The following is an 11508-nucleotide window of genomic DNA, read 5'->3' on the forward strand; positions in this document are numbered from 1 at the left end:
CTGTTGGACACTGGCAGCCCTCCCTCTCCCTCACTGCCTGGAACCTGCAGCTCTCCTTTTCCCCAGGTGCCTGCCCTCTCCATTCCCCTCACTTTCCTCCGCTGGGAAGCAGCACCACCACTGATTTTAAAGTTGAAATTTGGCAGGGAAAAGGGAAATGCTCCCACGTTAAATGTATACACATTGACTGCAATAGCATCCTGACTTTTGAAATGGTAAAACGTAGAGTAAGTTGCTTTTGTACTTTGAGAGTTTGTGTTTGTTGATCAGTTGTTCATGCTTCTCATCCTTCACACAGGGAGCTCCCTGCCCTAGAAGGTGAGTTCCTTGTGGTCAAGACTGGGTCCTCTGTGCCCCTCCCCCCAGTGCCAGCGGAGCAAAGGTCAGTCAGAGGCATAGGTTGTAACTGCTGGGAGAACTGTCTGCTTCCTCTGGGTGATTTTCTGGCCTAGAAGGAATATGAGTATGTGCCTCGCTGAGCACTGGCCTGGAGCCCACTCGGGAAACACCATCTCTTCAGAGCTCGTTTTGATTGCAGGCACGGTCCCTTCTGCCCTCTGGACAGATGGAAATTGCTTCAGGTTGCTGCACTATCTTCCAGCGTTTTTGTGGTTGCCGTGAGCTGTTTTACAGACCACAATTTGGGGCCTGAGACAAGCTGGGCATGGTGTTGCCTGCCTATAATCTCAGCTGTTTGGGAGGGTGAGGCAGGAGAACAGCTTGGGCCCGGGAGGTTGAGGCTGCAGTGAGCCATGATCATACCACTGCACTTCTGTCTGGGTGACAGAGACCCTGTATCTTACAAAAAACCCCACCCCACATTTGTACCACATCTAGGTACGAGGTCAGAGTTCAGATGCCTAAATATTGGAGCTTGTGTTTTGTCCACTGTTGGGGAAAGAGTGAAGAGATTTGACTAACATAATGTTGATTAGCTTGTGATGGTTTGGCGGCAGCTTAGTCTAGAGCATACAGTGAAATAAAAAGGAAAAGTGTTCACAGACAGTGAGAACTGGGACCACGTGGAGAATACTCAAGGCACACAGACCCGGCAAGGATCCCAGTGGCTGTGGATAAGTCTCAGGGCACACGGACCAGGCGAGGATCCCAGTGGCCATGGATAAATCTCAGGCTGGCTCTGGGCCAGTGGAACACACCTCAGTGCTGGTGAAGGCCTGGCCAGAGTAGCAGAGGACAAGGTTGCTCTTCAGCCCAGGTGGCTGTGGCTGGCCTGACATCCTTCTATGAAAACCAGGGTGCCCAACCAGAACTAACCTAGATAGATGGCAGCATTTTTATTTTTTTCTTTGAAGATGGAATCTTGCTATGTTGCTCAGGATGGTCTCGAACTCCTGACCTCAAAGGATCCTCCTCTCTTTAGCTTCCCAAAGCGCTGGGGTTAGGGTGTGAGCCAGCATGCCCAGCCGAATCACAGTATTTTATTTTATTTTATTTTATTTTATTTTATTTTATTTTTTTGAGATGGAGTCTCGCTCTGCCGCCCAGGCTGGAGTGCAATGGCCGGATCTCAGCTCACTGCAAGCTCCGCCTCCCGGGTTCACGCCATTCTCCTGCCTCAGCCTCCCGAGTAGCTGGGACTACAGGCGCCCGCCACCGCGCCCGGCTAGTTTTTTGTATTTTTAAGTAGAGACGGGGTTTCACCGTGTTAGCCAGGATGGTCTCGATCTCCTGACCTCGTGATCCGCCCGTCTCGGCCTCCCAAAGTGCTGGGATTACAGGCTTGAGCCACCGCGCCCGGCCGAATCACAGTATTTTAGACAGATGCCATGGCTGCCCAGAGTGTCCTCTTAAGGTGCCTCTGCCCTTGGACTGGCTTCCTACACCAACCCAACAGGTGCAGGAAAAGTGGGCTCTGGGAACGCTGGAGGGAGGAAGCCTGGTCTGCGATGGCCTGAGATGCCCTCCTCTATGGGGGTTGTTCAGTGGATGGAAATGTGCAGGGCATGGGTCCTGCCCCCAAGAATGCAGGCTGGTTCCGCTGGGCACCTGTAGAGGGCTGTTACCCTTTTCCTGAGGCCTGCTCATGTGCCTTCTAACCCTAGGGTGAGAAGATGGGCTGTGTTCACCTCATGCCCAGGCCCTTCGAGGAGTGTGCCCTTGGGGGTCAGGGCCCTCCTGTGGTTGGCATTTCTTTGGATCATCACAGGTGCTCCAGACATCCTTTAGGGAGTCTCAGGCTTGGAGAAGGGACCCATTAAATATTGGTTAGTTGTTTTTTTTTTTTTTTTTTTTTTTTGAGACGGAGTCTTGCTGTGTCGCCCAGGCTGGAGTGCAGTGGCCGGATCTCAGCTCATTGCAAGCTCCGCCTCCCGGGTTTTTACGCCATTCTCCTGCCTCAGCCTCCCGAGTAGCTGGGACTACAGGCGCCCACCACCTCGCCCGGCTAGTTTTTTGTATTTTTTAGTAGAGACGGGGTTTCACCGTGTTAGCCGGTATGGTCTCGAACTCCTGACGTTGTGATCCACCCGTCTCGGCCTCCCAAAGTTTTTTTTTTTTTTTCCTGAGACAAAGTCTCGCTGTGTTGCCCAGGCTGGAGTGCAGTGGCGCAATCTTGGCTCACTGCAACCTCCGCCTCCCAGGTTCAAGCGGTTCTCGTGCCTCAGCCTCCTGACTAGCTGGGATTATAGGCACGTACCACCACACCTGGCTAATTTTTTTGTTTTGTTTTGTTTTGTTTTGTTTTGTTTTTTTTGAGACGGAGTCTCGCGCTGTCACCCAGGCTGGAGTGCAGTGGCCGGATCTCAGCTCACTGCAAGCTCCGCCTCCCGGGTTCACGCCATTCTCCTGCCTCAGCCTCCCGAGTAGCTGGGACTACAGGCGTCCGCCACCTCGCCCGGCTAGTTTTTTGTATTTTTTTTTTTAGTAGAGACGGGGTTTCACCATGTTAACCAGGATGGTCTCGATCTCCTGACCTCGTGATCCGCCCGTCTCGGCCTCCCAAAGTGCTGGGATTACAGGCTTGAGCCACCACGCCCGGCCTTTTTTGTATTTTTTAGTAGAGACGGGGTTTCACCGTGTTAGCCAGGATGGTCTCGATCTCCTGACCTCGTGATCCGCCCGTCTCGGCCTCCCAAAGTGCTGGGATTACAGGCTTGAGCCACCGCGCCCGGCCTTTTTTTTTTTTTTTTGAGATGGGAGTCTTGCTCTGTTGCCCAGGCTGGAGTCCAGTGGCACGATCTCAGCTCACTGCAAGCTCCGCCTCCTGGGTTCACGCCATTCTCCCACCTCAGCCTCCTGAGTAGCTGGGACTGCAGGTGCCCACCACCATGCCTGGCTAATTTTTTGTGTCTTTTAGTAGAGATGGGGTTTCACGTGGTAACCAGGATGGTCTCGATCTTCTAACCTCGTGATCCACCCGCCTCGGCCTCCCAAAGTGCTGGGATTACAGGCGTGAGCCACCGCGCCCAGCCAATTTTTGTATTTTTAGTAGAGACAGAGTTTCACCATGTTGGTCAGGCTGGTCTCGAACTCCTGACCTCATGATCCGCCCACTTTGGCCTCCCAAAGTGCTGGGATTACAGGCGTGAGCCATCATGCCCGACCAACTGGTTAGTGATTAAATGTTTTGATTGATGCATTTTTTTTTTTTCCTTGAAACAGAGTTTTGCTCTTGTCATCCAGGCTGGAGTGCAACAGCGCAATCTCGACTCATCGCAACTTCTGCCTCCCTGGTTCAATCAATTCTCCTGCCTCAGCCTCCCGAGTAGCTGGGATTACAGGCATGTGCCATCATGCCCAGCTAATTTTTTGTATTTTTAGTAGAGACGGGGTTTCACTATGTTGGCCAGGCTGGTTTCGAACTCCTGACCTCAGGTGACCCGCCCGTCTCGGCCTCCCAAAGTGCTGGGATTATAGGTGTGAGCCACCGTGCCCGGCGATTTTTTTTTTTTTTTTTTTTTTTTTTTTTTTTGAGACAGAGTCTGGCTCTGCCGCCCAGGCTGGAGTGCAGTGGCCGGATCTCAGCTCACTGCAAGCTCCGCCTCCCGGGTTCACGCCATTCTCCTGCCTCAGCCTCCCGAGTAGTTGGGACTACAGGCGCCCGCCACCGCGCCCGGCTAGTTTTTTTTTGTATTTTTTAGCAGAGACGGGGTTTCACCGTGTTAACCAGGATGATCTCGATCTCCTGACCTCGTGATCCGCCCGTCTCGGCCTCCCAAAGTGCTGGGATTACAGGCTTGAGCCACCGCGCCCGGCAACCCGGCGATTTTTAAATGTACTGTGTGTACAATATTACTCTTTTGAGACAGGGTCTTGCTGTGTCACTCAGGCTGGAGCACAGTGGTGCAGTCTTGGCTCACTGCAGCCCCCGCCTTCTGGCCTCAAGTGATCCTCCTGGCTCAGCCTCCTGAGTAGCTGAGACTACAGGTGTACACCACCATGCCCACCTAATTTTTATTTTTTTAGAGATAGGGTTTCCCTGTGTTGCCCAGGCTGGTTTTGAACTGCTGAGCTCAAGTGATCTGCTTCTGGCCAGATACTACTCTTAAAAATATAGTTCTCTGCCAGGTGCGGTGGCTCACACCTGTAATCCCAGCACTTTGGGAGGCTAAGGCAGACGGATCACGAGGTCAGGAGATAGAGACCATCCTGGCTAACATGGTGAAACCCCATCTCTACTAAAAAATACACAAAAAATCAGCTGGGCGTGGTGGCGGCGCCTGTAGTCCCAGCTACTAGGGATGCTGAGGCAGGAGAATAGCGTGAACCCAGAAGGCGGAGCTTGCAGTGAGCCGAGATCGCGCCACTGCACTCCAGTCTGGGTGACAGAGCGAGACTCCGTCTCAAAAAAAAAAAAAAAAAAATAGAGCTCTTAGAGCAAAACAGCTCCCTTTCAGCCTGCAGTCTGGTCGAAGGTATGGTGGGGGTAGCAGCAGGCTCATGGGCACCTGGGCAGTGCTCTGAAGTCCCACCTGTGTTCCCACTGAGCAGCAGCCCGCCGTGCCCAGAGGAGGGAGAAATCCAGCAGCAGCGCGGTGGTGAGCGTGGGCCCTGCAGCGTGTAGTAGGTGATCATGGTGCAGGGCAGTGCTGGGCACAGAGAAGGTTCTCAGAAATCATGGTAACCTGTGGTTATTTGGTCACATCCCAGACCCTGACCTAGCACTGGCTGGCACTGTGACTTGTCACCCTCCTGAATGGAAGAAGTGTCCACCTGGGGGTGGCTGAGGAGGTGGATGCTAGGGGACTGCTGGGAGCTATGGACCTGCGGAGGTTGGGAGAGGAGACTGTAGGTGCAGGCTGCTGGAGGCGGGGAGGCCTATCTGGAGCACCAGGCAGTACAAACAGGTCCCAAGTGGGGCCACGAGGATCAGGTTAGACTTGGGACCCGAGAGACACGTCATGCCCACTGTGCAGGTGCCACCTCATGTTATCCTGCACCAGGGGAGGGGCCAGCCCAAAGTCCTGGCTGCTGGCAGCATGCCCGTACAGCTTGGCATCCGGGTCTGAGTTCACATGTCTAGCAAAGCTGGGAAAATCCAGGAGCAAGAAGGTGAAGCCCTTTGGCTTAGCCCGAGCTCAGAAGGCCCTTGCCCGATGAGCTGAGCTGCTGACAACACCCTGGCACTGGGCTTGGGGACTCTGCTGGAGCGTGGAAGAAGCGAACTGGGAGCATGGAGGAAACTGCCTGGCAGGGGCAGCTGCCGTGGAGCTCACCCTCCCTGGCTGGGCTGGTGTCTGTCCAGTGGGGTGACCCTCCAGGCTGTGGTTTCACCACCCCACCTCCCTACCTCCCCCACAGCACAGGCAGAAGCAGCAGTGCGACAGGAGACCACCTCACTTGGGGCCAGGAGCAGTTCTGGGAGAGGCTGGGTAGGGTCTTTGCTCCCTGCGGAATCAAGGGCTGGGGGCTGACCCAGCCTTTCTCTCTGACTGCTCTGATCTGGGTCTGGACCAGCTTCTTCAGGAAGGTGCCATTCTGTTTAGGTGTCTAACATAGGGTCAGCTCTAGGCTCAGCCTCTGTGGCCCCCACAAAAGCCTGGCAAGGATGGGGTGAGGGGGCAGTGGGGCCCGCATGCAATGCCCTGGCACAGGTGTGTGGTTAGTGACCTGAGGCATGAAGGTGTCTCCCTGCCCACCCCAGCCCTGCTGATAAACCCCAGAGCAGCATGGCCTGCGTCAGAATGACCGGTAGGAGGGCCCCAGGGTAGCAGCTGCCTCTGTGTGGAATGATTTTTCTCAACACCTTACCACAGAAGACAGTTTGAAACTGGCATCAGGCCAGAAAAAGGGTAATTTCTGAATGGACACTTGTAAGTGGTTCTTTTGTTATTCCGCCTCTTCTCCCTGCACAGTAGAAGGGCATGGGTTTGAAGTTCCTGAAGGCTCTTGGAGATGGAGCTCAAAGAGGAGGCAGTGCTACCCCCACGTGACTGCAGACACGGAAAAGCTGGGCTGTCCTGATGCTGCAATGGTTGGGGCCCCTGGCTGAGCACACCTGCCCCAGGAGGCCCTGCGTGGTTTCCCAGTAGCCCCTTTGCACTGTACTGCAGTGAGGATGCCCTTAGTCTCCTGCCAATCCCATCACACCAAGCCTTTTCACTGTTGGGTTTCTGGCACTGCCCGATCCTGGAGGGTACCTGGCTGTGTCTGTGAAGAGCTGGGGCAGTAGGCACCTGTGGACCCTGCTACCTGGGTACTGACTTCCTGCCTAAGCCACAGCTGCACCCACATGCGTCGGGGGCTACCAGGCCCACCCTGGCTTGGGCCTGTTCCTCCCTGGGTTTCCTTGGGATCCAGTCATTGGAGGGCACGCCGACAGCCGAGCCAACTTGACACCCTGGAGCCCAGCCAGGGAATCAAGCAGCTCTCCCTCTGGCAGCATCCGATTCGCACAGGCCAGGCCTGCCTCCCCATTCCCTCAGCAGGGACCGGCAACCGCAGCCACAGTCTTCTGCACTGTTCTAGACTGTGCTGCCTAGGGCTGGTGTCGCCGGGAGTCACATTCTTTTCTTCCCAGATAGTTGCAAGAGGCCCAGCAGCCACAGCACTTCAAGAGGGGCCCTGCCCTTCCCACCACCCCACCAGGGTCATCTTCCCTTTTGTCTCCTAAAGCCTGTCAGGCAGCAGAGGAGCCAGGCCCTCCCCTGTCAGACCCTGAAAATGCCAAGCAGTAGACAGCCCTGGCTCCTTCAGGGGCATTTATTTCCCGGTCAGAAAAGGAGAAGCAGGGACAGGTGCCTCTGCCTGAGCCTGGCAGACACAACATGAAGACCAGGGACGGGGTCGGGGAGGCACAGGAGACAGCTCTCAGCAATGTGTGCACTTGGTCCCTTGTTTGTTCTTGGCTGGGTCAGGGAGGGCCTGCTGGGGGTGGTGGCACCGAGAGCCTGGGAAAACAGGCGGCAGGCCAGCGGCCCAGGGACAGCGCGGACGGAGGCAATAAATACTGATGGCCAGGCAGGGCTCCTGGCTGGGCCCAGGTGGGGTGAGTGAGGCTGTCCATTGACGGCTCTCTAGGGGGTGGGTTCTGGGCGCTGTCCGCTGAGACAGAAAAGGCAGAGGCAGGACAACACCCAGCCTCCTGGATGGTACTGAGGTGACTTGAGTTTTGGCAATTTGGCTTTCCCCAAGCCGCTGGAGCCATCTCCACAGTCCTGGCCATGGGAGGGGGCGGGCTGGCCAGGCACTGGTGGGCTGGGGAGCAGCAGCAGCACACCCCACATGTCCCTGGGTCACTGGGTTCGCCACCGGGGAAGGGACGGGGAGGCCACATGCTCATGCAGACACAGGGAGTTAGAGGCTAGTGAGGCCCCACGGCACACTCCACATGTTAAGGCATCATGGTTAGACGGGACTGACAGCGACAAAGGGGCTGGCCAGGGAGCAGCAGGGCTGGAGGACGGCCCGGCCCCCACAAGACCCTGCATCCCACACCCCAGCTCCACCACGGAGCAGCAAATGCACACGTCCAGGGGCAACCACGGGGCCTGGAGAATGGCTGCTCCGCTCCTTCCTTAAGCCAGGCCTCAGGTGTGACAGGGAGATAGAACCTGGGGGGCACGGAAAGGGCAGCAGAGGCCTGGCTGGGGCCTCTCTCCCCCACAGCACAGGCAGAAGCAGCAACGAGACACAAGACCACCGAGGAGGCTGGGCCTGTGGGCGGGGGAGGGTTGAGGAGGGGGGTCGGAGGCACTCGGTTGAGCCAGGCCAGGGAGGCGGACCAGGGTGGGAGGGGCACGGAGGGCCTGTCAGCACTTTGGTATGGGGAGGGGAGGGGCTGGGGGGACACATCCGCCTGTCCATCGTCCGTCCGTCCGTCTGCCCTGCCTGCTTCTGGCTGGGCTCAGTCCTTCCAGTCCTTCTTGATGGTGAGATTCCACTCCCAGGACAGGTGGTCGGTCTTGTCGTCGTCTGTGAAGCGGGACTTGATGCTGTAGCTGCCCCGGGCCAGCATACCCTTGGGTGCCTCCTCCACGGGGGTCAGGAACTCGTACTCCTCGGCCCGGGGCCCATAGCTGCCTACCATGTAGTCAGTCTTGTCAACTGCGGCACAAGGAAGAGGGCGGTCAGTGGCCCTGCGTCCCCGCTGGGCAGCACGCACCCAAACGGCCCCCTCCGCCCTGCCCGGGGCCCCACTCACTCTTGACGCCTTTCCTGTACGTGTGCTGGATGTACTTCATGCCGGACACGATCTCTCTGTTAACCTGCAGGACCCGAAGCGAAGATCAGGGAAGGTCGGCCCCAGTCCCGCCTCCCTTCCCTGGCCACAGCAGCCGACAGCTTACCCGGAAAGAGATTTTTATCCGGTACTCTACACCCTCTTTCAGCACAAACGACTGCTTCTTGAAGCTCTCCAGGTCACCTGTTGGGGGGACCTCTCCTTCAGTGACTGCCCAGCAGCCCCGCGCCCCCAGCCCTGCGCGGCCCCTTGGCTGCACTTCCCGAGATCCCCACCAGGGGCCGCCCGAACCCCCGCAGCCGCAGGGCGCTCACCTGTCAGGTCCAGCTCCAGGGGGCCCGGGGCCGAGCTGCACACCAGGGTCAGGCCAGTCACGACGACGTTGGGGACGTTGGGGTCTGGGGAGTGACAGGAGGTGAGGGCCTCACCCCCGCCAGTGGAAGCAGGGGCTGGGGAGCGGCAAGACAGCTGGAGTGCACGGGTGGTCACCGGGCTCCCGCAGCCCAGACTCACCTGCCGAAACGGCCACGCGGCCCAGCAGGGCCTCCTTGTACTTTCGCAGGCTCTCGTCGTCCTTGTCCAGCTCCTGGATCTCCTGGATGCTCTTCTGGGCCGGGGGCTTGTAGTTGACCGAGTGCTCATCTTCCTCGTTCTCTGCTGCAATCTGGGCCAGCTGCTCGGCTGTGGGCTCCTGCTCAGCCATGCTCACGCTTAGCCTGGGTCAGGACACCTGTGGGCGGGACGGTGGCAGGCCTTGGACCTGGATCCCCAACGGAAGCGCACTTTCTGAGCAGAAGCGTGGACTGCAGCCAGAGCTCCAAAAGGGCTCCAAGGGGGCCACCCTCGCTCCTCTCCTCCGCCCAACTCCTCCTCAGGGGCATCCTCTGGGGCAGTGTGAGGTGCCCCACGCCAGGTATAACATCTAAGACAAAATGGGAACTGCAGCCGGTCCTGGGGAGAGAGGGCACACCTCCTCCTCCACGATGGAGGAGGCAGCGGCCCCCGGCATGCGTGGGGCGGGGCTAGTAGGCCCCAGACCCAACTGGCAGGGCCCACACTAAAGCCTCTCTTATGGGCTTGCTGCTCCTGAGCTGCCCAGGCCCTTGCCCTACCGGGTAACGGGGCTGGGTATCCCTCAGTAGGGATGCTCCTCTGGCCGTGCTAGTCACATGTAAACCTGTGTGGTCGGCTCATCCTCATCCTCATCCTTCAAACAGGATGCCCCTGGAGCTCGGATGCTAGAGGCAGCCAGAATACCGCAGGGAGCCAACGGGGCACAGGAGATCCTAAGTATCTCCGGTTTCTCTACAATTGTGAGAGTCTGTGACCTACACTTGGGAGCTACCACAGCCGCTCAGTACCGTTGGGCCCTCTTGTAGATCGGGAGCCGGGAGTGCCCGGGGCAGCACTGACCCGGCAGGGACCCGAGCGCGGGAATGTCAGGCTCAGATTCTTCCCGGCAGCGTGGGAGGTGGATCAGGGAGCAGCCCACCCGGGACGCCCAGGCTGGGGTCCAGGCCGCCCTGCTTCCTCCAGGCGCTGGGGCCTCTGCGCCGCGCAAGGGTGGCCGCAGGCGCCGGGATCCTAGGGCGCGGCCCGCACTTCCGCAGGGCCCGCAATCCGCGCCGGGCGTGGCCCCGGCGCTGGGGGAGGCCGCGCCCCAATCCCCGCGTCGCCCCGGAACGCCATGGACCGCGGCTGCCGGCCCGGCGCCCCCCGCGTCCCCAGGGAGGGGTCCTCCGGTCTGGCCCGGGCCCCACGCGCTTCGGCGGCCAGGAAAGAAGCTCAGGGGCGCTCGGGCGGGGCTCGCAGTCCCCGGGCCCCCGCCGCCCCTCCGGCCCGGGTCCCGCACGTGGGTCCGGGGCCGCCACCACCCGGTCCCGCCCCGGCCCCGCCCTGACCCGCGCCGCCCTGGTCCGCTGTCACCGCGCCCCCGCCCGCCGAGACCCCGCCGCGGGCTCAGGGCGGGGCGCGAACAAAGGCGGAAGCCCCTACCCCGGCGCCCCCCGCCTCCGCCGGCGCCGCCGGTCCCCGCCCCGGCCCGCCGCCTCCGCCCCGCCACGGCCACTCACCGGAGGGTTCGGCCGCGCGGCTCAGGCTCCCTCCCGCACTAAATGACGAACGTCGTCGGCCCCTCCGCCCGCCCTGCCTGTCACTTCCGGGGTCACGAGACTTCCGCTCGCTCGGGCGGGGAAGGCCAGGGCGCATGCGCGGCGCGCGGGTGGCCGGGGGCACGGCGTCGCCATCTTGCGGCCGGGCCTCGTGGGCGCGTTCCGCGTGGGTTCTGGAGTCGTCACCTTCCACCCCGAGCCCTGGCAGTGGTCACCTCTGTAAGCCAGGGCACTTCCCCCACGCGAGCCCAGGGCGCCCGCGCCCAGGAGGCGAGGTCCCGTCCCGCCTCTCGCCGCTGTCCAACCCGCGCCCACTGCAGGCCTGCGGCGGCCGCGTGGGCTTTGGAAGCCCGCGCAGGTGCAGTTCGCTGCCCTCCCCGGCCCAGTCGGTCCTACTGCGACTCTCGTTTTGGGGCCTTGTTATCTAGTCCCGGGACTTCGGGGAGGTAACGGGCACGGGGATTAAGTTCTCGTTAAACATAGGCGAGTGCGCCGGCGCGCGGGCCGCTCCAGAGCCTTGGTGTCTCCCGTGGAAGGACAGGGCTTTGGGACAAGGAGGAGCCCCTTGCACGCCCACGCCCCGTGGAAAGCTCGTGGTGGGCGAGGGCGCAGCCGGGGCTTTTTTCTCCAGGTTGAGACAGAATCCATGCGCAGCTCGCGCGGCTACTTGGCGCAGGCACAGCTGCAGAGACCCTAGTACCCCTCGGGAATCTCGCGCCTCCTCAGGACCAGAAGGCAGAGACCTCCTGGCACCGT

The 11508-nt window shown here is 59.7% G+C and overlaps 1 protein-coding gene across 1 annotated transcript; it reads right to left on the bottom strand.

The window, feature by feature from the left end:
• Positions 1-7147: 7147 nt before the first annotated feature.
• On the bottom strand, positions 7148-10857 carry LOC105469313 (Rho GDP dissociation inhibitor alpha). Its single transcript, XM_011720218.3, has 6 exons — positions 10714-10857; positions 9155-9371; positions 8956-9039; positions 8748-8824; positions 8603-8666; positions 7148-8505 (listed from the first exon to the last, which is right to left on the bottom strand). The coding sequence occupies exons 2-6, from the start codon at positions 9342-9344 to the stop codon at positions 8306-8308; spliced, it is 615 nt and encodes a 204-aa protein (XP_011718520.1). The 5' UTR covers positions 9345-9371; positions 10714-10857; the 3' UTR covers positions 7148-8305.
• Between the last annotated feature and the right edge of the window lie 651 nt (positions 10858-11508).

This window comes from Macaca nemestrina, chromosome 17 (genome assembly GCF_043159975.1).
Source record: "Macaca nemestrina isolate mMacNem1 chromosome 17, mMacNem.hap1, whole genome shotgun sequence".
Classification (NCBI taxonomy): Eukaryota; Metazoa; Chordata; class Mammalia; order Primates; family Cercopithecidae; genus Macaca; species Macaca nemestrina.

Bases quoted from the DNA above. Each gene is read 5' to 3' on its own strand.
- LOC105469313 (XM_011720218.3), bottom strand. From the start codon at position 9,344: ATGGCTGAGCAGGAGCCCACAGCCGAGCAGCTGGCCCAGATTGCAGCA. The intron at 8,667-8,747 runs GTAAGCTGTCGG...CGGGTCCTGCAG, and splicing joins GGATAAAAATCTCTTTCCGG to GTTAACAGAGAGATCGTGTC. The intron at 8,506-8,602 runs GTGAGTGGGGCC...CTTGTGCCGCAG, and splicing joins GTACAGGAAAGGCGTCAAGA to TTGACAAGACTGACTACATG.